This window comes from Stegodyphus dumicola, chromosome 5 (genome assembly GCF_044657685.1).
Source record: "Stegodyphus dumicola isolate Sdum_Otavi_A_Nest chromosome 5, ASM4465768v1".
Taxonomy (NCBI): Eukaryota; Metazoa; Arthropoda; class Arachnida; order Araneae; family Eresidae; genus Stegodyphus; species Stegodyphus dumicola.
Window position 1 is genome coordinate 198,976,863 of NC_140772.1, and position 25,515 is coordinate 199,002,377.

The window sequence follows — 25,515 nt, forward strand, 5'->3', positions numbered from 1 at the left end:
AATTATATAAAAAATTGGACATTTCTTTTTTTCTTTAATATTTATATGTTAAAATCACTGTAAATAATTAAGTTTTCAATACCACTGTTTTCTAAGAAACTTACTTTACCAGGTATTGGGATCCTTCACAATTTAACTTTCATTTTAACCAAGTAAACTTTTACTTTCCTAAGTTTCTTTAGCAGATATATTTTTGATGTTACTGGCGGTTAATAATTCTATAAAGCTCTATAAAATGACTGAAAATACAAATTTCTCCCTCCCCCCAAAAAAACAATATTTACAATCATTTAAACTTTAACAAATCCATATTTCGTAGCCTTTTTTTCTTATTAATGATAGGTTTTCAAAATTTAAAAAAAATATTCACATAATTTCAACACTCCTCTACATACTTTTCCCCTATGATGGCTAGTTTATTAGTAAACTGTATTCCCTTGATTTTATTTTTATTCAGTGTGTTCAATTTTTTAATTTGCATTTCTGTATTAGTACATAGTACAATTTCATTTTTCTCCTGTTATTTACATTCCAGCTTACTCTAGTCTATCTTCTTCCTTCCTGCGATGTCCTCCTTTGGAACTGCGGTCAAGACTCTTCATGTGATGTGCTCCTGGGGCTTTACAAGGTAAATGAGCCTGCTACATTGCACTCCATGCAATACTCGTGGTTTAAACATTATTAATTTTATATTTTATTTAGAATTGGGAATTCATAGTTAGAAGAAAGTTCTTTTAACATGTGTGACATGTTTCTTTTAATGCGTCTGATCTCTGAGTGCAGTGTGCCACAAATTGTCAGAACCATGCAGAAAGAAAATAATCATACGTACATAGCAAAATTTAAAATAAAAGTTTTAAAATTTGTTTGAGTAAATGATGTTAAACCTGCTAGGAAACAGTTTGCTGCTCAACCGACTTTGATTTAAACTTTATTTATAGCTATTTACAATTTGTATGCTTACAGAAGAACAGTCATCCTTTTTTTATCGTTACTACTACATCTCAATCACAAAATCCGCAATGCCGCAAGAGCAAATACAGAACAAAGTCCGAAATCTGGACTCGTTGGGACTTCGATGATTTTGGATTTTACGGATATTAATATTAGATCATCAGTTTAAATCTAAGATGGCATGTAGAAATTACAAAAAAAAAAAAAAAAAAAAAAAAAAAAAAAATATGAAATCATGATTTATGAAATAATGAAGTATTGATGATCTAAAAGGGTATCAAAATTTACACACACACAAAAGCTTAATATTTATTTGTTTACCTTATTAAACATTTCTTTCAATATAAGTTCTTTAAGTTGCTTTTTTTTTTTTTTTTTTTTTTTTTTGTAATGCTTTCTTTAATTGTGCAGACAGACAATCTCTTGTTCAGTGTGTTGAACTGTAACTGCTGTTTCAAAAATTCTGACTAACTTGTCAATCGAAATTTTCTCGTTTTCAGTTAACTTTTCTGTGACTTTCTTCACTATCGGTAGCGGTATTTTCTGGATTTAGAACCATACTACAGATTTCGCCATTCATTAATTGATTGATGATTGAGAAGCATTGTCTTCACAATGAAAAATTTCTTTTATATCTTAATTTATTACCGCTTCTCCACATTTCTTTAGAAAATCCGTTAATTGGAAAATTTCACCCTTGTTTTGCATTATCCAAAAACCTTTAAAACTAGTGGCTATCATCATTAAATTTAGCTATACTTCGCTAAACATATTTGGCTATGCATCATGAGCTTGGCGACTAACGACCAGTTGTTCCATTAAATTTTATCTTGCTTCTATTGTGCACTGCGACAATTGAGCTTGAATTGCATTAGTTTCGTTATTTATTATACTTATGTCCATTTATTGCACATGCTTAAGGATTATCAGAGTTCTGAATAAATAAATTCCCACACAAACTTAAACCTTATTGAGGGTCAGCACAGGATATCTTACCATCTGATGCAGTCTTTGTGGGTCCTAAATTCTGTGACTCTGTGCGGCCATACGAGCCCTGGCACTGGTTCTGGGTTTATGTGAATGACAAATCAGTTATTTTTAATTCAAACAGCCCTAAATGCAATCTTTGTGTCTAACAGCGAAGCAAATGCGATTATTTCATGGCCACAAATGGGGCCTCAATCCTCATATTCAGAAGTTCCTCTTCACCACAGTGGTGGAAAAGATAGTCACTTATGCAGCAGCAGTATGGGCTCACCCAATGCAAAGCAGGAAAATTAAACACCTTTCTACCATTCAAAGACCCTTTGCATTGGATATCACCAGAGCCTACCGCACGACCTCTTCAGATGCGATCAATGTGCTGGCTGGCCTCCTTCCCCTACACATCCACGTCGAAGAGGAGGCAGCAAGACAAATCGTCCTGCAGCTTAAAAGGCCTGTCACCTTTGACAGAGAATATTTTAATCCAGAGGACTATGAAGCTAAATGCTGCCCTCTGAAAATCCATCCAGCAGCCAAAGGCACCGGAATAAGCATAATTACCAATCCAACTACCGCCCACCGTCCAGCACAGATTATCATCTTCACTGATGGGTCGAAGATAGACGAAAACATCGGAAGTGCCTATGTGGTCATGCTGCAAGATACAGTCATAGATCAATGGAAGGGTCAACTAAGGCAATTTAATAGCGTTTTTCAGGGAGAAGCAGTGGCAATTGCGCAAGCAATCCGCTACCTGCAATCCCACCACTTCCACAACACTACAATAAAGACAGACATTCTTTCTTCGCTATACGCAATAGGAAACCCTGACCACCCATCCGATATTATTCAGGGAATACAGGAAGATCTGCGAAAATATTCCCAACTCCATACAAGACTTGAATGGATGAAAGCGCATGCCGGCCACCATGGCAATGAGTTGGCTGACCATCTAGACAAAGAAGCTGCCACAGGAGCAACATCTCAACAAATCAACATCCCATGGCCAGTGTCTTATCTGAAAAGAACATTGCGCTTAAAGGCAATCGGGAAATGGCAGCAGACATGGGATAACAGCGATACCGGCCGACAGACTTATTACCATGTCAGCTACGTGGACACTACCAAAAATTTTGCAAACATGCAATTGGTAAGATACATTACAGGTCACGGACCATTTCCCGAGTACTTTAACAAACGCGGGATAAGTAACACTAGCCAATGCGCCTGTGGACACACTGGCTCTCCGGAGCATTATCTGACCTCCTGTCCCCTTACAAAGGGCTACACATCAACCTCCCATCGACCAATCAACAAGCTTTCTGCAAGTTTTTGATAAAACAGAAGCACATGGTTAGAAAAATAGGGCTTTTAATGGATAAACTGGCTGACCTTGACACAGACCTGTGCCATACTTAGTCAGTCATATAGACGAATAGTAATTCAGAGTCTAGCACAAACTACCAACACCACAAAATAACTGTGAAATATCGTAAGAAGTATCCAACACTCCTAGTAATATAGCAAGAATCAACTGTTTAATCAATTTGCATTATACCAACCAAACAAATTATGTCTATTATCTGTACCACAATATGTAAATAAGGACCATCTGTACCTGTTTATAAATGTATAATGCATCCAATGATTCTATACTCAATGTAATTATGCGCCTTGTATTTGTATATATATGTTCTAGTATAAATGTTACTGTATTGATCATTAACTGTATTAATCATTGCTGCATTATTGTATTAATATTATTTAACATAATCAAATTAATAGTACCAATTATTAACCTTATTACTATTATTAATTATTATTAACCTTATTACGTACTTTCAAGTCTACGAGACTAAGGTACTATGTGCATTAAGATTGTGAGTCCAATGGTGCTTAATACTATGTATATACATCCTCGTATGTATGATAATGTAACCATGCATCCGAATATAACATCATGCAACATGGCACTTTACCGCATAGTGTTAATCTAAAGTCTTAATTCTAAAAAATCCATTGCATTAACTAACTTCTATAGCATTATTATTATATATATTATATATATATATATATATTTGTTTATATATTATGTACCGTCTGTATATGTACCATGTATATAATGCTTATAAATCCAATGATTACTGCATGCTTAATAATTGTGTATACATGTTTTAGTATGTATATAACTGAACCCATGGCTCCGCGCATATCATCCTGTAGCATGGCATTGTACCACACAGCGTTAAAATAGGATCTTACACTAAAACTAACAGCACCAATGAATTGCTCCAGCATTGTACTAATCTTATGTATTATGTATGTATATGCATAGTGCATCTAATAATTATGTATCCTGTGTTAATTATGCACCTAATATTTGTATATTTTTATATATATAGTATTAACAAGTAGAAATATTACTGTATTCATGCGTCGGTATTTAACACTGTGTAACATGAAGCCGTTTCGCATAGTGTTAAACTAGAATCTTACTATAAAATTAACTGCATTTATTACTTTCTATAGCACTGTATTATGAACCATCTGTTTATATATGTATACAATGTACCTAATGTCTGGGAATCTAGTGATTATTATGTGCCTAGAAGTTGTGTATATGTATATTAGTATATATATTAGTTTATCCATCCAATCGCCTACAGCATCATGTTATATGTAAAAATAACAGCACCAATTACTTGCCCTAGCATTGTATAAATAAACTAATATATGAATATGTATATGTATTATGCGCCTAATGTATATGTACCCAATGACAATTATGCACCTTATAATTGTGTATAAATGCATTATTTTTAAAATACTATAAAATTAATTGCATCAATTATCCTCAACGGCACTCTACAATGTACCATCTGCTCATGTATATAAATGTGCCATGTACCTATTGATTATGAAATCAAATGATATAAGCATTGTAAATAGGTATAGCATCGTAAACAGGAAAATGGTATAGCATTGTAAATAGGAAGCTGTACCCATGCACCCGCATACATTTCTACGTAACGTGACACAGTAAGGCAAAATATCAACCTAGTGTCCTATTATGAAATTAATAAGCACCTATTACTAGTTATAACATTATTTTATGGATCTAGAGTTTAAGTATATGTATTAAGTACCAAATGTTTATGTCACCAATGACTATTATGTACCAAATATAACCGTATATACGCTTTTGTCTATATGTAATTGTGTATGTCCTTGTATATATGTAATTGTACCCATGTATCTACTAGTGTTATCACATATCTTGGCACTGTATAGTTAATATACATCTATTATGCACTGAATAATCATGTACCTAATGTGTCTGTACACAAAATGTCTGTATATATGTATATGAATTTATGTTCTGTATACAAAATGTCTGTATATATGTATGTGAATTTATGTTCTGTATATATGATAATGTAACTATGTATCTGCGCATTTTATCCTGTAACATGGCACCATATCGCAAAGAACTAACTAGAGCCCCACTCTAAAATTAAGTGCACCAATTATCTGTTCAGCATTGTATTAAGTACCTATTGTTAATGTATGTTAAAGTAGCACTTACCTAACACTTGGGTATCCACTAATTACTGTGTACCTAATACACATGTTTTAATATCTTTGTACATTGGTTAATGTACTTAGGAAACAGTACAAATAATTCAGTAGCAAGACACTGTACCACACAGTACTAATCTAGGGTTTAACTTTTAATTCACTGTACTAATTACTTATTCCAGCATAACATTGTGCACCTAATATTTCAGTATGTACATGTCTTCTGTAATCTAATGATAATGCTTCAAAGGATCATAGTGTACTCAACATATGAGTACACACATTATGTATATATGCTACCGTATCCATGCTTTTGCATACACCTTGTAACATGGCAATGTATTATCCAGTGTCTAACATTAATTAGTTTTAACGCCACTGTATGAAGTACCAAATTTGTATGTATGTTTATATATTAGTATATTAGCACAATGAACACGTATGGTTATCTAGATAAAAGTGGACGTGGCGCTATACTGAGTAACCGTATTGTTAGAGGGGTGGTGCCCACGTCCTCCGTCGCATGTCTATGAGTATCATCAATAAAATCTATTTTTAGCATATGGAAAGAAATTTTTGGTAAATTTTTACTCATCAACATTTTTTAGTACATTTAACTTAAGTCTGTAATCATTGCCAGCATAATGTCAACATAAAAAGGTTACCATACTCCTTTATTATTCAATTACTAACATAAATGTTTAGGCATCGCTACACGAGTCATTACTCAAGTTGTCATGTTTTGATAAACATGGTGGTGATGAAAGGAAAGTATAATAAATAATGATTTGCCAGGTTGGCGTCAGATAACAATGTACTATGTGGAATGTTTCGGTTCGAGATGTGTGCCAAACAGATACGCAGCAACTGAGCCAAATTACTGATCGTATTAATTTATGCTAAAATGATTGTTTCTTCAATAACAAGGTATTTTATTTAGTATTGAAGTGAAATTAAGAATCGGGACTCTCCAGATGTTTTATTATGCACGGAGAGGGGAAGGGAATCAAATGTGCATACATATAAAGCCAGCAAGAAAAAAATGTTGGTGGTTTTGAGGGCCAGATTTCAGATCATTCCAGATAATGGATGGATTTCAGATGATTACAGATTTCATGTACTGTATTAAACATAAAATAGAAAAGCTGTGACCTCTCGTGGCCAGTAACATGAAACTGTAACAGATGGCAATAATGTGTAAAGCAATTTTAGATGAAACCCCCAAGTTTTAAAACTTTTGTTTTGGAAAACAGGTGAGATATTATTTTTATACATTTAAACTTGTCAAGATTCTAATAATATAATCAATAGGATGTTTGTTAAAAGCCTTATTATTATGATCTAATTTAATGATTGGCATTCTACAAACTGTTTTGGTGTTAGTTTTAACATATTATGCAATTATAAGCTTTAAGGCATGAATTGCCTACTTTAGTTATACTTTCAGGTTTCATTTATTGTTGCTTCAGTTATTATTATTTGCAGTATTAGCAGTGGCATCAGCATAGGGCAGGAAGCAGAGCATCTGTAACTGGTACATCCAAACTGGAAAGCAGAATTAAGGGGTAGCAAAATTTTTAAAATTTAGGAAGAAACTGGGTGGAAGAATTATGCAGTTGCCGAGTTTACCTCAGATGGAAAATGCTACGGGCAGCCCAGCATCAATATTTTGGTACAGTTTCACATGTTCACTTATTCAATTCAATACAGAATTGTAGGCTCACTACTTTATAAAAAAAAATTATCTAAAGCAGGGGTTCTTAACTGGTGTAGTACGCAAGAGAAAAATAGGTGATACGCAAAGAAGCAAAGTATTTTTAATTATTAAATTCAAAAATTAAAACCCCTAACATCCTGACTGAGTTTTTTTCTCTAACACTCGTAAATTTATGCGATCTGAGCTTTTTAAAGGTGGTGGTAGTAGTACTTTGTAGTAGGGGTACTAAAGGTTTTCAATTTTTGTTATATGGTATGCATTAGTGAAAAGGTTGAAAACCACTGATCTAAAGTATCTATGTTACTGTAAATTAAAATTCTAAAGAATTTTTCCTTAGACAAGAATAGTTTTTTAGACTGAATTTCAAATGAAGATTTTTAAAATACTAGCATTTGAATCGTGTTAGATAATAATAAATTATATAATAAGAGAAGTAGATTTCTATCCATTTCATACAAAATCAAAATTATGTAAAAAAGTATCTATTTAAAAATAGAATAATTATTTTACTTATAATTAATTTCCAATATTGTAATATAAAATGTCTAATGGTAATTTTCTCATTTATTTTTCTTACCTGTGTTGTTGTGGATTTAAGTTGCTGAGTCATAACTTCTAATTTTTCATGCAATGTTGCATTTTCTAAACATTTGACTGAATATTTCTCTGTCATAGATAAGATTTCATATTTAACACTAGCAATATCTGACCTGAAATAAAAACAAAATATTAGTTTTTATACATGATTCAGAATAAAAATTTATAAGCAAATTTACAATATATAACAACACAAAATGCTACCAGGAGTTCTGTAAGATTTTTGCAAACTTCAGCATGCAGATAATTTTCTCAAATATGACTTTTTCCCCCTTTGACTTACACTGTCAGAAAAATTTCAGTAAACATCTGGTAGTTATTTTTCAAAAATCACTATAAAAACTAGTTTTTAAGTTCATCTTCTGTGTAATATTTTTTATATATGTTTTTCTCGTGTTTATATTTTTCTTAAACTCTAGTTACAGATATTTATGGCATTTATAATTTGACACTGAAATTGAATTTTGTACTGGACAAACAGAACAAGAGCACTGGAGGAATGATTATAGATAGTGAGACACAAATCTTTTAAAAATAAGGAATGGTACAAATCTCATTATCTACGAAGTAATGGGTACCTTTTTTTTTTTAATTTCTTCGTCCAGAGTTATTCTAAATTTCTGCAGCTTTTGTGAATTAGGCTTCTTAATAGCATTTTATAACTCAAGTCTATATTATGTCTTCTTTTTTTTTTTACCGTGAAACATTTTTACATGATTTTTTACCTCTTTAACTTTTGGCATCTGTAATTTATTTATATATTCTGTGATCATCATTCTTACTACTGTTAAGAAGTCAAATAGATTTTACTAGCCCAGCTATCTAATCCACCCAAGGTGAGGTGAATGACTCATGCATGTTGAGCGAAAATTCAAAAGTATATTAAGTTCAGTATTAATAGAATAAGCAATGAAAGGAATTTTTCAGATACATAATTCTGAGATTTATCTCAGACGCTAACACATCTTGTGTGGGTTTTTTTCCCACGAAACTCTCACCAAGTAGTGGGAAATTTTTTTGCAGTTTGTGCACAAAACAGATGTAGTACCAGGTTTCATGTCTTGTATTGTAATGTCTTTCCATTTGAGGACTTTATTGGAAGTTGTGACTTTATCAATATTTTGGTAGTAAAATCTATTTGATTTCTCTACAAGGAACGTACAAAAAATCACCAATAAATAAAGCCACAGCATCTTCAACACTATTTGGAACATTTTCTGTAGTTATTCCTAAGTGACCTAAAAACTCTTTTAAGATTGGGGGTTTGTCTACTGACTACCACTCTTCTTGAGAATCAGAATCATCCAAATCCGGGCTTGAAAACTGCTGCACTCGAATCATCATCGATAAGCCTCGTCCTCACAATTTGACAATCTATCTGCACACAATTCTTCATCATCATATTCTATTTTATTATTGTTCATCCTTAGGAATTTACTGTAAAAAAAGTCAAACTAGGCTAAGAACAAACGAATGTTAAATCAATGCTACTACCAATGAAGTTCAATTACGCAGACATACTTGTGGACAATGTACAAGCAGCGTGCACTTGGTGATATTATCAGCTGTGTAGAGTTATGTCTTCCACTCAACTTTACAGATTTATGTCAATGCAAAGCTGGAGACCTGGTGTCGAATGCTTATGTAGCATCAGCAAAGCACATTCATGGGAATGCATTTCGCAACACACATTTTAATGTTGAAATGTATGGCCACATATCTAGTGCTCATGTGTACCTGTCCTTAAATAATAGTGCTCATGCAAATATCTAGTGCTCATGTGTTTTTATAAACATTAAAAAAAGCCCTCTATAACAATAATCCGCCAACAATTCATAGAAAACAACTTTTGTCATTACTCATGCTTAACTACCAAGCCGCACAAAATAACTTTAGTCGCTTCTGCGCTCGATTACTAATTCGCACAAAACAGCTTTAATCACTTCCTGCGCAAGATGCCTTAATAGTCAACATGGCCACCATCTCCTCTACTAAAATGCTTTTCAGAAATTTAATATTAACTTTTGTTGATGTTAATATTTAATGCTACTTTTGTTTATAAAAGTTTAAGAGAATAGATATCTGATAACAAGTCATAGTAGTTTATTATGATATATTAAACTTGTAACTTACTCATAACATTTTTTGAAGGCTTCAGTTTCAAATCTTTTGTTCATTTTAAGTACAAATTCATCCTTGAATTTTTGAATTTGTCGTTGTAATTCTTCCGAATGTGCTTTTCTTACAGCTTCTAAAGCTATAAAAAAATATTGAGTTTTAGACTGCTATAAATTCTTTCATTTACTTTAAAAAATGCATACACAAAAACATAATTTCATTTACATGTGGTTTCAAAAACTGTAAATATGCATATGCAACAACATCAATAAAATTTTAAGTTGATAAATAAAACGAGTTAAGCTATGAAATAGAACAAGTTTGCAGAAAAGAGCTTCCAGTTTTATAGGAACAAAGTTATCAATAGCAAAGAACTTTTCATTTCAACTAGAACAGGTTAGGTTTAGATTAGAACAATAAGTATAGTATGCTAAGACATGCAAGAAGAAAGGTGCCTTTGTGAAGGACCTTTTAAGGGAAACTAGCTTGATTTCACATTGCACATAGGGAAAACTATGAAAACACCCATGCAGGCAATTCATTTGGGATTTGAATTATCTGTATTCAGTGGACTTAATCACTAGCCCACCGATCTGGTATTTTAAACATAATTTGATTTAATGTTTGGGTCATTATTTGTAAGTAACAGTTATTTATTATATTACTAAACTCAGTGAAAGTACTTAAAAATTAATATACAGAATTTATGTTTCACATTTAATTATATTCACTTGGCAATGGAAAAGTCAAAACATCTTCGAAACTGAAAAATTTATACACTTGATTTACTGGTTCATGAGACAAAAATATTAATACCTAACATTTATCTAAAATACATATTTGGCAGCAACAGAAAGTTTTAACACAAAAAAGTATATGTAAAAAGCATAATTTCCCATGAACAATCTTCTGCAGATATTTGGTTAAAAAATTAAGAAAAACTTGTTTTTTTTTTTAAAGAGTTTAGTTTAAAAAATTACTAATCTAAATATTTAAATTATAGCACATGGAATTATGAAATGATATTAACTGCAAAAAATACATTTTATTCAATTTCGGACTTGAAAAATTTGATACATTATAGCATTTTGAAGCTGATATTTTAAAAAAGTGTATCAGTTCAATGCAGTATACAAAGAAAGTAAGAATATTTCAGTAGGGATGTTTCACAAATACTTTCCAAAGACTGAAATTCTGAAAGTTTAAAGCTGGAATTGTACCAATTATGACATTTCTTTTCTTTTTAACCTTTTCACACTGAATGCAGATGTGCCAGCACAAAGCGCTTCATGTCTGTCACGCCAGCATGACACAGTGTTTTCTTTCACCCCCACCTATCATGCAATCCTGTCAGAGATTTGGAACATTTTGGAAACTAATATTATTGATAAAAGAGGTTGTCATATGTCTACAAGATTTTAGATACATGTAGATTTGACCTTCTGCATGTATCTTGTACTCGGAATGAGACAAAGATGACTCGCACACACTTGGATTTGGATTTCCAGTCGTTTCCAATCCAGGACTATACCTTGTGTATGTAAAATTTTTCTATTTTGAGTGTTAATTTCTTCAAGTGTAAAAAATCTTGAATGAATTATGTGGATCTAAATCTTATATCTGCAACTTTATCATTTATACAGGAAAAGAAACTTCAGGATTACATGAAGAGAGAGCTGTTAAATCTCTACTCGAAGAACTTTCTGGTCAAGGGTACCATTTATATATTGATACTTTTTCATGTATCTATCAATAGCAGATAAACCCTTTAAATTTTTATCAATAGCAGATAAACCCTTTAAACCTAGAACAAATACTTGTGGGACTGTAAACAGAAGGAAAGGAATGAATGACTGACAACTTTCCACTGTTGAAAATTGGTGACAGATTGGTTTTGCAGGGCGGGAACAAAATTTAATTGCTTTTAAAGATATACAGATAATACTTTGTTAAAATAAAAGTTATAAAAAAGTACAAATGGTGATGTTTCGTTTGTTCACACTCCTCCGAAAATCCTCCAGAAAGACAAATCAGCTATAATGAAATGCAAGGATTGTAACACAGAACTGTGTGTAGATCCCTTCTTTCAAATTTATACAAACACTTCATTACATATAACATACATAAATAAAAATTGGATAAATTTTCCTTTGTTTACCTATTGCAGTGGCATGTGCTTCATCTGCTAGTGCTTTTTCTCTTTCTGCCATTAAGTCTTCTAACTCTTTTTGATGCCTCATTTCTAATTCAGATATTATCTTTTTATGAGAAGCATCCATTGCTGATAAGCCTTTCTCACACAATGACTATAAAATATGAAGGAAAAAAATATTCATAGTGAAATCTGAATATAGCGGTTCTAAATGTAATAATTAATTTATCAATGATAATAATTACAAATTTAACACAGTCTTAATAATTTAAACGTTAAAAAATGTTATACAGAGAGCTCTAATAATCAAATAATATAAGAACCAATCATAAATAAAATAAAACATTTTAAAATGTTATATATTGTGATATTTATTTAATCAAAACATTTCACTATGATGATCAAATTTGAAAACAAAATAATGTTTTCCGGGGTAAAACTTTATTAGTCATCCTAATATAAATGGCTTAATGATAATTTAACACGTTGAGCGCGGCGCCATATTTGCTGTTCTTTCCGTTCAGCCAGCAGCGAGCTAAGCCGTATTTTTGTTTAGAATGTTTCAATACATTTCATTAAAACTAAATTTGATCACATTTCATTGAGACTATATTTATTTTTTAACTTTAATACTGTCGGTCTAGAGGACCAATGCCAGTCAAACGAAAATTCCAGTGCCGCTCCCCAGGGACTGACGCTGGCCACACGAAAAGTTCACTGCCAGTCCCCAGAGACCGCCGCCGCGCTCAACGTGTTAATTAATTTTAAATTTCGGATTCTTATCATTCTTGTCTTGTTACATTATACCATATATAACATGTCCTTAGAAAAATACTGCATTCATTTCTGGCTTGAACTGGATACAAGTTGATATGCAGCAGTTCTGCAGCATAAACATATAGTTTATTCATTCTGCCAGCTAAAAAGTTTATGTTTCTTCTTTTATTTAAAACAATAAAAGTTATTTAATTAAAAGGGGAAAGGAAACATACTGATTGAATTTATACTGAGCTGGGTAGTTTTAAAGTTTTAACATTTAGCATTTGCAGAAATATACTGTTTTCAGGATGATAAATGTTGCAGAAGAACAAAAATTATTTCTTCAGGATTATATGATTTTACTTCTCATTCTAAACCACGATTAATCAACTTATAATTTGCTCTCTGAAATTTTTTTATATATATATCAGACTCGCTTATTTTTAATTAAATTAATACTGTACTTGAAATTTATTTTTTTAAATGAAAATCTGTTATGATTATAAAGCAGAACTTCTAAAAATTAACTGGAGAATTATTTCTGGATTTCTTACATATATCATATATAAATATACATGTGCTTTATGTAATAAAAAAGGAAGAGGAAATTATATTACCTTTAGCTGCTCTATCTCACTGCTGTATCTCAGTTTAATAAGATCTTCTCGTATATTTTCATGTTTCTGCTGTAATTTCTGTTCATACATGTGTTGTAAATTTCGTATTTCTTCATCATACTTATTCTAAAAAAAAGATAATATGCATTTGCATTAGTTATAATAATGTATATGTGACATCACTTATACTTGCACATGATAACTTCAAGAAGTCCACCTGAAAAATAGAATTTTTTGAAAAAAATCAAGAAGTTATTCCTGTTACATTTAACATTTATATTTATTTTGATGAGCAAAATTGTTAACGTTCTCTATTTAAGAATGTGCTTAATTTCTGATGCATAAGAAAGTACTGTATCATAAATATTATTCTACAAGATAACTGGTATTTATGCAAGTACAACCACCTTGGTACAGTTTGGCAATTTTCATGGGGGGGGGAAATGATGACTAATTATTGCAAAAAATTTTTTATTATACAGTCAAAAGTCGTTAATCCGGACCTCAAAGCTAAAAACTGTCTGCGCATGCGCCGAGTTGACACACGCGCATAGGCGTTTAAGCGTGCGCGTAAGACCTTTACAACTGCGCATATGTGTGTGCGCAAGCACAGAATACGTTTTCGCGTGCGTGTTTTATGTATAACGGACGGTATAAGCTAAAATTATTTATTTCAGTTAATGTTGATGATTGCGTTGTTCCTTAATCTTCGAATTATTTCCGGCTTATTATTTTTTGCAGACTGTAAAAGCAATTTTATAAAAGTAAACTTGAACTTTCAATTATGTCAAATAGAATTTCCGATACTGGAGATCCCAAAGGATCTACAAAACGAAAGTATGTTCCGATGTCCATCAAACAAAAAGTGGAATTGGTGCAAAAAATGGATAAAGACATGAAGAAGGTGACAGAAAGTTTAGTGAAAACGAAAAAATTTCGATTGACAAGTTAGTCGGTATTCTCGGCACAGCAATTACGGGACTTGAACAGCAGAACTTTGTAACTGAACAAGAAATTATGTCTGTTTATAGAATTAAAGAGAAACTATTATCTCATAAAACGAAGCAACTTAAACAACTTACATTAAAAGAAATATTTAATAAAGTAAACAAATAAATATTAAGCTTTTTTTTTCTAAATTTTGATACCCTTTAGATCATAATTGTCTTTTATTTTATAAATTACGGTTTCATATTTTTAATTTTAGAATTTCTGCATGCCCTCTTACGAGATTTAAACTGATGATCTATAATCTGGAAAAATTGATAATCCGGAATCGCCGAAGTCCCGATGAGTCCGGATTAACGACTTTTGACTGTATACACATTTTGCATTCTAATTAGGCATTTATGCCAAAAGTTAATGAAAAAAAAACTATTTACAAGCAGGTTTTCGTTTCTTTTGTTCTGGTGATCACCAAGAGCAGATTTACAGCAGATTCATTTTGGTGATTCTATGGCAAAATAATGCATTCCTGCAAGAATTGTACTGTAATTTTTTCCACTGCAGATTTATCTCACATACACATATTTTAAAACTGGTTTGCTTTAGTTGAATTTGTCAAAGAACATTAGGGCTGTGTGCCTTAGGGTGCCTTTGTGGAGGACTTTCTAAAGGTGTTGGTGTATTTAATTATGGCAAAGCACACGAAGGCTATCTGCCTAAGGGGAGGGATGCCTTTCGTGGAGGACTTTCTAAGGGAAACTGGCTCGTATACACGTTACACATGGGGAAAACCACGAAAACGCCCATGCAGCCAGCCCGTTTGCGGGATTCGAACCTCGGACCGAACTACCAGTGTTCAGCGACTTTACCGCTCGGCCGCTGGTGGGCGACTTTCTAAAGGAAATTGGCTTTTATACATGTTACATTATAGGAGAATCATCCTGTGGACTTAAGCCCAGATCAGAATTATCAATGTTCAGAGATTTTACCACTCAGCTGCTGGTGGACCTTATTTTAAAATTGAGTTTAATATAATAAATATCACAATTTTTCCAAAAAAACCATAGGAACTTAGGATATAAGAAAAAGCACATATGTGAAAATAGCAGCATTCTGCTTTTTTCATGTATGTTCATTTAGCATTGCTAAAACTTAAGAGTTATAACTAAGTCTGAAGAAACGATATGTTTGTGGTTTGCCAGACTTGGGCACATTCGGAAAATTTGGTAACATCTGTTGAAGTAATTGCATTAATACGCAAGTATCAAATAACTTAATATATGTAACTAAATATACAATCAAAACATACTTCTATTTTCTGCAAATTCTTTTGAGCGGACTGCAGCTCTTTTTCCAGTTTCCACTTTTCTTCACTGAATTGTTTCTCCTTAAAAACAAATTGAAAACAATAAAATGAGTACACTTTTCATTTTTAAAAGTAAAAAAGTAGCAAATTCATTATTATGCAGAATATAAACCATTACTGTATACCTGAATGTATAACATGTGGTATTTTCAATCATTTTAAATTAAATTTTCATGAAAAAAATAGCCATCATTACGTTAGAAATGAATTTGAAGGGCTGGTACTTTGTACATGAACATCATCAGTTTTTTCAGATTCTTATAAGTACATTTTAGTCACCTTTCCTTTCAATATGCTGTTTTTATATATTATTTATTTTTATTACAGTTTTCCCGAATCAGTCATACTCACCAGCTGCTACCAACTTTCATGAAATTAGATTCTAAAATATTCTATGTTTTATAATGAAAAATAATATCAGCCATTAGTCCTACTCTTAATATTCAGAATGGAAGTAATGTTATAAATATTAAGCATTTTAACATACAAATTAACTATATCAGTGAATGCACATATAGGGAAAATATGATAAAATATTTCACTATCATAACTAGATAAACCATAATAAATAAATATGGCTTTTCTTATAAAACATGACATCATATAATTAAAATGCAATCAATTCTTTACCATTTTGAAAACACATACAAAATATTTATGCTTTTTTAGAATAATGCCATTTAAAAATAACTAAGTTTTCCTTTTTAAGAACTCTGAAAGTTTCTGTTTAATAAAGACAATTTACTTTCTCATTTTCAATAGCCCCCCCCCCCAAAAAAAGAGCATGTTAATTCAATGGAATCAGTTAACATATGCCTGGTATTACATTAGGGAACTTAATCTATATTTTTAAAAACTTCTTTCTTAAAAAAAAAAAAAAAAATATTGCTACTGACTAAAATGTTTTATTTACATTGTTTGTATAGCAATATATGTAAGCTGATGCCATGGTCTTTATCCATAATAATAATTACAACATAATTTCAACTGCTTGCACTTTGATAAGATGAGCACTTTGAAAAGATGAAATTTTTAACTAGCCAAACCGAATTTTAAAGTGGGAAAACTTTGGAGAAATTAAAAATGAATACTAATTTATTTTGACAAGTTAAATTTTTGATTATTTGACCTTTTTTTAGGTACCGAAGTTAGAAGTCAGCTTCTAAAAAGCAGTGCCATACAAAATTCAGAGTAGATTAAATAAAACTGTAGTTGATATTTTATTGCAGACATCACTTTGGAAGTTTCAAAATTTCAAGTTTGAAAATGCAAAGTAAGGATTATAGATAGAAATAAAAATAAAAAGAAAAAATTATCAGACAGTAGTAAATGTACCTTCCAACTGCAAATTTTTGTGTAATAAAATTGAGTACTTCAATAAATTTATTATCATTTGAAAATGAAACTCATTATGTAATCTACAAAAAAGGGCAAGTAATTACACTCATTAAAATTTTTACGCACCTTCTCTTGCATAATATTCTGTACATGATCTTTCCATAGTAATTCTTGTTCTTCAAACTTTTCCACAAGTGCTAGATCTTTTTCATGTTGCTCCATCAGATGCTGGATTTCAAGTTTCAAATTACGACATTTCTCGCAGAGTGTTCCACTTCGAGCTAATGTTCGGCTTTCGTCGAGTTCAGCCTGGAGGTAACTTACTTCTTGCCTCAACTCGATACAAGATTTGCAGCCTTCCTCTAATCGTCTCTTTTGCTCAGCTTGTAACTCAGAAATTTTTGCAGTAAGCTTTTCAAGCTGCAAATGATGTTCTTTCATTTCATTTTCAATAGCTTGTTTCCACTTTTGCTTAAAGCACAAAAGACTAGAGACACTTCGATGAGCTACATTTAGTTCATTAGGGTTGCATAAACTAAAGAATGCATTCGGAAACCTGTACAAGGGAAGATTTGACATTATGCTCATAGATCGTTGCTGTAAATTTTCATGGAATGTATTGAGTGCTTCTTTATCTCCTGAAAAATTATTCTGAATTATATTTTTTGACACATCACTATCGCTGTAAATTGCATCTTTGATTAATATAACTGTCCCATCTATAACTGTAATTATCGAAACAAGCTGTGCAAGTTCAGATATTGAACAATGCATATATTCGACAAGAACACCACATTTGCTACTTGAAAAGAAACTATTTTCCAGATTTTTTATACAGATACTTTTAATTTCTGATGATAAAAGACTTAGTTCCTGTTGCAATAATTTACATATATATTCAGTCCATTTCTCACTATACTGAAAACTGGAACATAAAAAATACACTTCATTTAATGACTTGGAAATATGAGCAATGAATGATTGTGATACTTGGGATATTATATGACTAATGTGTGAAAGAAACTGCTTTTGACCAAGAGGCCTCAGATCAGTTTTTTGGTCTGTTGATTTTGGAGAAATTTTATCATTCATAGAATCCTCAGAAAGTTCTAAAATTGTTGTACAAAACCTTTCCATGAACTTTCCTTTGAATTCAGTTAAAACAGTGCACACTTTTTTCCTCTGACTATCTACATCTTCAAATAAATCTTTTATGTCAGAAACGTCCATTATTTCTTTACAAGAACTTCTATAAAACAACAGACATGCCACTATATTGCACAAACTTGTTTTCTGTACACTGTTATGGACAGGATTAGACTTCTGTTGTATATATTGCTCAATACCTATGACTGCCTGTTTGACTCTGTTCAAGTGCTGCACTAATACGGCAGTTTTGTACTTTTCAAAATCGTTCATTTTAAAAATTACATTTGTTACTTCTTGTAACAAAATAATATTATACAATAACCTACTGACAATGCAGGTAATATCTTGAGGTATTACTGATGGATCATCCATTTTACCCGTAACATGATCTAGAGCCTGAACTAATTTACCAAGCTCTTCAGCAGCCTCACAGCTTATAAAGTCCATTTTGGAAGAATGAAAAGAAGTTACATTACCCTGCGCATAAAGAAGTTGCAGTGTTGTTTTTAACCAAGATATTAATGATGATACTTTATGCCCTAAGCTTTCCAAACAATCATTAAAAGTTAATGATAGAGGATCATCACTACAAATTTCATCTTTATCAGCATTAGATAAATCTGTCATACTCGCTGATAAAGATAAAGAATTCCAATCTTCATTAGTGTCCTGGGGTGTATTTTCATTCAAATTAACCTGTAAGCGAATTTTGGGTTTTGGAAGGTCATCCTGTTTTAATTTTACTTCCTCAGGGGGTGAAGATACAGTTTCAGCTACATCCTTTACTTTTTTATCCAAATTGTGTAGTCGCATTAGTAAGCTCTGTGATTCTCTATTTATTTCTTCTTTATCTTTGCAAATATCAACAGAAATACAATCAGAATTTTTCAAGACACCTTCTACTGCATCTATTTTTTGTTCTAGTTCTGAGAGCTTTGATTCATATTCCTTTGACAAACTAAGAGCTTCTTTTCCTTTCAGTGAACTTCTTCTCCGTTCTTGCCGCTGTTCTAATTTCATCACCCTTTGCCTTAGCTGCCTAACATTCTTCTCAGATGCTAGTAGTTTGCTAGTTAGGTCATCTACCCTAGCAACCATAAGTTCCATCTGGGATTGGTGAAGCTTATCTGCTTGGTCACTTGCCTGTTTTAGAGATATACACTGAAGTTCAAAATCATCAGACGAAGCTTGAGCAGTTTTCAGTTCAACTTTTAATCTCTTATTTTCTTCACGGACTTTATTTAATTGTTGTGCTATAAGCACATTCTGATTTGATGTACCGCTTAATTTAGAAACTTCTTGTTTCAATGAATGACAAGCAATAGCTTTATTTAAACTCAAACCTAAATCATTGTCTTTATTGTTGATAAGTAATGTCACTTTTGCTTTTTCAAGTTCATTCTGAACTTTGTGAAGACGGTCTTCTACTCGTCCAAGACTGGTAACTAAATTACTAATCTCTTTCTTTTGATCTCCAGATAAATGAGGACCATTTTTTGGACTCTTTTCTTCAATGTCATCTAACTTTGATTCAACTTCTTTACAAAATTTTGAAATATCTAACCATATGGTCCATGAAGAATCTTCTAGTTTATCTTTTATATCTATGACTTTTTTCCTGCCATCATGGAGTGAAAGATTATCCAAATTTGATAACCTAAAGCTTCTACGTCGTTCAGGCCTGCTTTTTTCTTCAGAATATTTGGAAGAATTTTCCTAAAAAAGACGATTCAAAATGGATAAATGTCAAGATAATGAAATACATTTTTAAACAAAATATTTTTTACAAATGAATCCATTTTTTGTCAAATTTCAATACCCTGTTGTTACTACAATTGAAAAATATGCTATATGCATAAAAAACAAAATAACATCATAAAAATGAAAATCATTAAAATAATTTAGAAATTTCAAACATTTGAAAATATGAAAAAAGAGGCAGAACTACTCAGCTATACAGAAATAGCATAGCTAGTTATTCAGAAACAAAACTTAAAAATTTTATTGATGAAAGAAAAGAAATATTAATTCTCAAAAAGCTAGTTATTAGACACAAAAATTTAATTTTACTGATGAAAAGGAAAATTAATTTTCAAAATTTAGCCATAAGTATATTTAAAACATTTATTGATACATGTTTGCTGTTGAAGCTTATTTGATATTTCAGTGCAACAATGAATGTATCATCTGCAAAAGTAAATAACTTTAATATATTATGAATTGCTTCATACTTTAGAGTTCCTTTTTTCCTTAGTATTCACAACAGCAGAATTTGGAAGACTTGAACTTGAATGATCAGTGGTCCCATCATCACTGTCTGCCAAATAATTATGATCTGACTCATTGATTTCGGTTGAACGGAATCTAGAACATCTTGTACGAGAGTTGGAACGTGTTTTGGCTCTTTCTTTAACTCTAGAAATGGCTGTACGAGCAAGAGGAGGTGAAGGAGGCAATGCCATTGATTTAGGACCTCTATTATCAGGATATTCATCTTCAACAATTGTTTTAGAACTTGAACTGGAACAACTTTTTTCAGAATCTAAACTTGAAACAGAACTATCAGGAAAAATTAAATTGGAAGTATTTTCTTTTGGAATATCGATTGATTTCAAGTCCACATCTTGTTTCTTTTTTGGAGTATTGTCATCACATGAAATTGACTTCAGATTTGCTGCTTGAAGTATAGCCCGGATCCAATTGTTTCGAATTTTTGCTGTGACTGCTGACAGATACAGTTTTGAGAAATCTTTCATCTAATTAGAGAAATAAAATTACATCAGTACATCAAATTATTAAAAAATATATTTGTAAAATGTAACTTTTCATACATATGTGTGAATGCGTATGTATGTATATGTATATAAACACATTAATTACTCCTCTCAAATAAGATATTTCGCATATATTCAGCAAAATTCACACACACACATATTAGAATTTAATTTATTTAGTTCCAATTTGTAAGATTTAGGAGATTCCCAAAGTTTGTCTCATTAATCAAATTATTATAACATAAACTGCTAATGTTAAACATAAAAAAGTTTTCCAAACTTTTATTTCAAATTCAGAAATTTTTTTATTAACTCTATGAGTAGCATAGCTTTTTCAGATCTACTCATGATAACATGCATTTAGCTAAATTTTTACAATTACTTATTTTACTCTCTGTTTTCATAAATTTCCTCTCATTTAAATATTATTGTTTTAGAAAGTAAGAAAGAAAAATATTTTAAATTACAGTTTAATATATATCAAGTGACAAAAAATTTCATGACCAGATAAAGGCAGTCATACCACTCAGGGGGTTAAACATGGAACTCAGAATAAAAACCTTCATTCACCAAAAAATTTTAATTTTTAAATTTAACATATTAAATTTAAGCTATATTTTCCTGTTTTTCATAACATCTCAACAAAACTTTACAATGATATGAAATAATATATCAGTGGTCTCAAAAATTACCTTTCTGATAAACAATTTACCAAACCAAATATGTTTTAAATAACAAACTACAGAAGTGATCTTGTATCCAGGTCTGGTTGCAATTAATTAAGGCAAAACTGTCAAAGGCAGTCTTTTTAGGTATATGAGATGGCACTTTATAAGATTTTCTAATGGATTGTGGTTTTATTTGCATTAGACATATTGAAAATCAATGGATAGTTTATGCAGCCAACTTGTTTGACCTCTGATATTCAAATGCAAGATACATGTTTGAATGTTCCATAGTCTTAGCCACAATGTCACTGGTGGATCACAATTGAAGTTACAGACAGGAAAAATAACAGCATAATTTGTATTAACTGATGCAGTTTAACTCCAAAATCCCATTGTACTACCAAAGAGAATTATAATTATCTGTCAGATAATTTAATGTTACAGATACATCTTGATTTAATTCCACTGCTGACCCATGGTGCATAAAATATGAACATTTTTCTTGGAATTATCCTTTCACACATCCTTATAAATAGACATATCAATAGCAAGAAAAAAAAAACTATTATCAGTATATTTTTCACAGATTTTATAAAACCTGCCAACTTCATTTTTTTATGTAATTTAAAATATTTTTTCAAAGCACTTTATGATTAATCATAAAAAATAACAAAGGTAGAGCATTTTAGTAGCTTACTGTGAAATAACATGTTTGAATTAAATGTTGTGAAAATGCAGCATTGACATAAAATTTTGTAAAACGTTTAGTCATGTGGTTATGGCAAAGCCTCAAGGGTTGTCTGCCTAAGGAGACGGATGCCCTTTATGGAGGACCTTTTTATGGGAAACTGGCTCGTATACACATATAATATACATACACATATAAACTGGCACATGGGGAAAACCATGAAAATGCCCATGCAGCAAGCCTATTCGTGGGATTTGAACCTCAGACCGAACATATTCTTATGTCACAAGTACACATTACTGCAGATGTTGAAGGGAAGGAATTTTCATATCACTTTTTAAATGAAAAATCCTCAGCAACAATATACTGAGCAGTAATGCAGCTTACCTAAAAACACAGCTGAAGAGCCAAATACATGTTCAAAATAATAACCTGGGGGAAAAGAGAGAAAAGTCTTCAGTTGGGGAGGATTCATGAAGAATTTCCAGATTTGAAAATGTTTTTACCATCATTTTCACTTAATATATCCAGTATATAGCTGAACAGGGATCAATTGGATAAGGCTGATAAACACTGGTAATTTGAGCCAGATTCAAATTCCAGCAAAAAAGAAAGAATGTTTGTTTTATGGCTTTTCCCATACATAAAGTTAATATGAACCAGTTTGCCTTGGGAATTTTCCACATAACAACATCTCCTTAAGCAGCTAGCCCTTTTGTGCTTTTACTGTACTCAAATGAACAAACTATTAACTAAAACTATAGATCACAAAGATTTCTCAAATTAAAATATATCAAAACAAATTACATAACCTTTTTGTCAAATTGAACATTTATACAGTTATTTAAACATACAGTTGAAAGGTCTAAAAAATATGCTCCCAGAAACAAGATTTGAATTTTCACTTTGAGTAACTCTTCAAACAAATTATGGAACAATTAAAACTGCCTATAATTCCACACTGAACATTGATAATTGATATGATAAGCACATTGTGCTGGTCTTGTTATTTTTGGTGCCTGCTCAAAATAAAAATTCAAAGGATTAGTATTAGCTATTATTCATATATAAAAGATGTAATCTCTATAGAGCTGCAATTTACCCTAAAATTATGCTTGTAGGATTTCAAATTGACCATATTCCTTTTTGAATCATATACCTTTTAGAGTTACTTTAGAAATGGAAATTCACACTGCAGAATGAAGATACGGGCATCTCCTAACACACAAATGCAAATTCTTTATCTCCTAAATATTCTTAAATCTCCTAACATACAAATGCTATTAAAACTACTAAATTAGACATAGGATTGAGGAAAGGCTTGAAATTAAAAGGAGGATATGCATGCACTGCAGTATTCATACAATAATCAATAAGTATATACAGCAAATATAAAGTTTACAGACATGCAAAATGTTTTTACAAAAATGAATCTACACAACGAATTGTGCAAATGTTGCATTTATTGCAAAATGCATATTCTGAAGCTTAAAAATTTCATTTATATTTTATGCTAATATATGTATTTGTATGTATTGTAATGTATGTATATATGTAACTTCTGTTTGAATACTGAAAAAAAAAAAAAAAAAAAAAAAAAAAAAAAAAAAAAAAAAAAAAAACAGAGAATCAGTTTCATGTTGATTCTTCATTTACATCTACTTTGGTAGAGAAGTGTTTTCAGTAAGCAGTTAAAAGAAACCTGATATATTATAGAATGGTAAGCAAATGTATTAGAATAAATTAATGAATACATGCAGTTATTTCAAATGTAATTACACTATATATAGTTCACTCTCTATTTTGCATAATAATTTAAAACAGGCCTTCAGTATTAGATGAGGATACATACTAGTGAAATAGGAGCAATATTATTTATAGTCATTTCAACATATGCTACATTTTATGTACAAAAGTTTTGCTTTTTACCATATTTCTATTGAAACATTTAATCTGAATATTGGAATAATTTACACTTATATTCCATTTTTGCAAAATTATGAATGAAATAATCATTTTTTAGAAAAATCATACATGAAGTAATATTTTTTTTCACATAATTACTTATTTTGGGGTTCTGTGAATAGAAACACATCTATATCTAATGATTAGAAAGTAAAACTTCTAAGAAATGTTAGCTAATAGTTAAAAACTGTTCACCAAGTACAAAGAGAAATGTACTATACAGAAAAAAAGAAGCCGGTGATTTCCAAACCCAAAAAGGAATTTAAATTTTCTTCAGTTAGATATTCTAAATATTCTATTCACTACAAAATATAGTACAGCTCATTTTCAGATATTTTTGTTTTGAAGAGAAAAACAGATTTTAATACAATAAACTGAGAATAAATATTGTTATTATTTTTAATTAAAAATAATGGCCATTAACAAAAGTCTGTAACGGTTATTAAGCTAAAAAAAGAGTTGAAATACTTGAAACAAATTACATGAAACTTGGTTCCTGCTCAAGGTCTATGAAAATCCAATAAATAATTAATTGTCTTTACAAACCGCATCACAAAATAACTAATAGCTACAAACATTTAAAACAAGCAAAAGAATTAAGTTTCTGAAATTAAAATAAAACTCCAAACATACTAAAAATATGATGCAGAAAGAAAAGTTGTATAAATTTTAAATTTCTACAGAGTGTACTAATTTTTCAAATATAATATTTACTTTTTTCTTCAGAATAAATTACTATTTTACTTAACTTAGATGGCAATTTTTTTTTAAATTGATTCACAAAACACACACTAAAAATGTAAAATTTTGCTCCTGTTTGAAAATTTCTGCACATTTATATGCAATAAACCAGCGGTTCTCAACCTTTTGACTAACACGTACCATCTAAACAAAAACTGAAAACCTTTTTACCAGCACTACAAAGTACTACTATCACCACCACTCTTGAACAAAGCTTAGGTCGCATAAATTTACGAGTGTTAGAGAAAAAACTCAGTCAGGCTGTTGGGGTTTTAATTTTTGAATTTAATAGTGCGGTAACTGTAACTAAGATTATGTAAGAGCACCATCTAGATTAGGGTGTGGTCAGACCAGATGAGATATGAATGATAGTGAGGACAGACGTGTCCAAAATGTTTTGACGA

At 31.1% G+C, this 25,515-nt stretch overlaps 1 protein-coding gene across 1 annotated transcript in view; it reads right to left on the reverse strand.

Annotated features, from left to right (window-relative positions):
• Positions 1-25,515, reverse strand: part of LOC118194458 (uncharacterized) — a 293,435-nt gene that overhangs the window by 11,468 nt on the left and 256,452 nt on the right. Inside the window, exons 13-19 of the mRNA XM_035365633.2 lie at positions 20,507-21,031; positions 17,253-19,991; positions 15,732-15,809; positions 13,478-13,603; positions 12,108-12,255; positions 9,965-10,088; positions 7,812-7,944 (exon numbers count right to left, since the gene is read on the reverse strand). Of these exons, the coding sequence (XP_035221524.1) occupies positions 7,812-7,944; positions 9,965-10,088; positions 12,108-12,255; positions 13,478-13,603; positions 15,732-15,809; positions 17,253-19,991; positions 20,507-21,031 (3,873 nt within the window). The remainder of the gene's footprint in view (positions 1-7,811; positions 7,945-9,964; positions 10,089-12,107; positions 12,256-13,477; positions 13,604-15,731; positions 15,810-17,252; positions 19,992-20,506; positions 21,032-25,515) is intronic.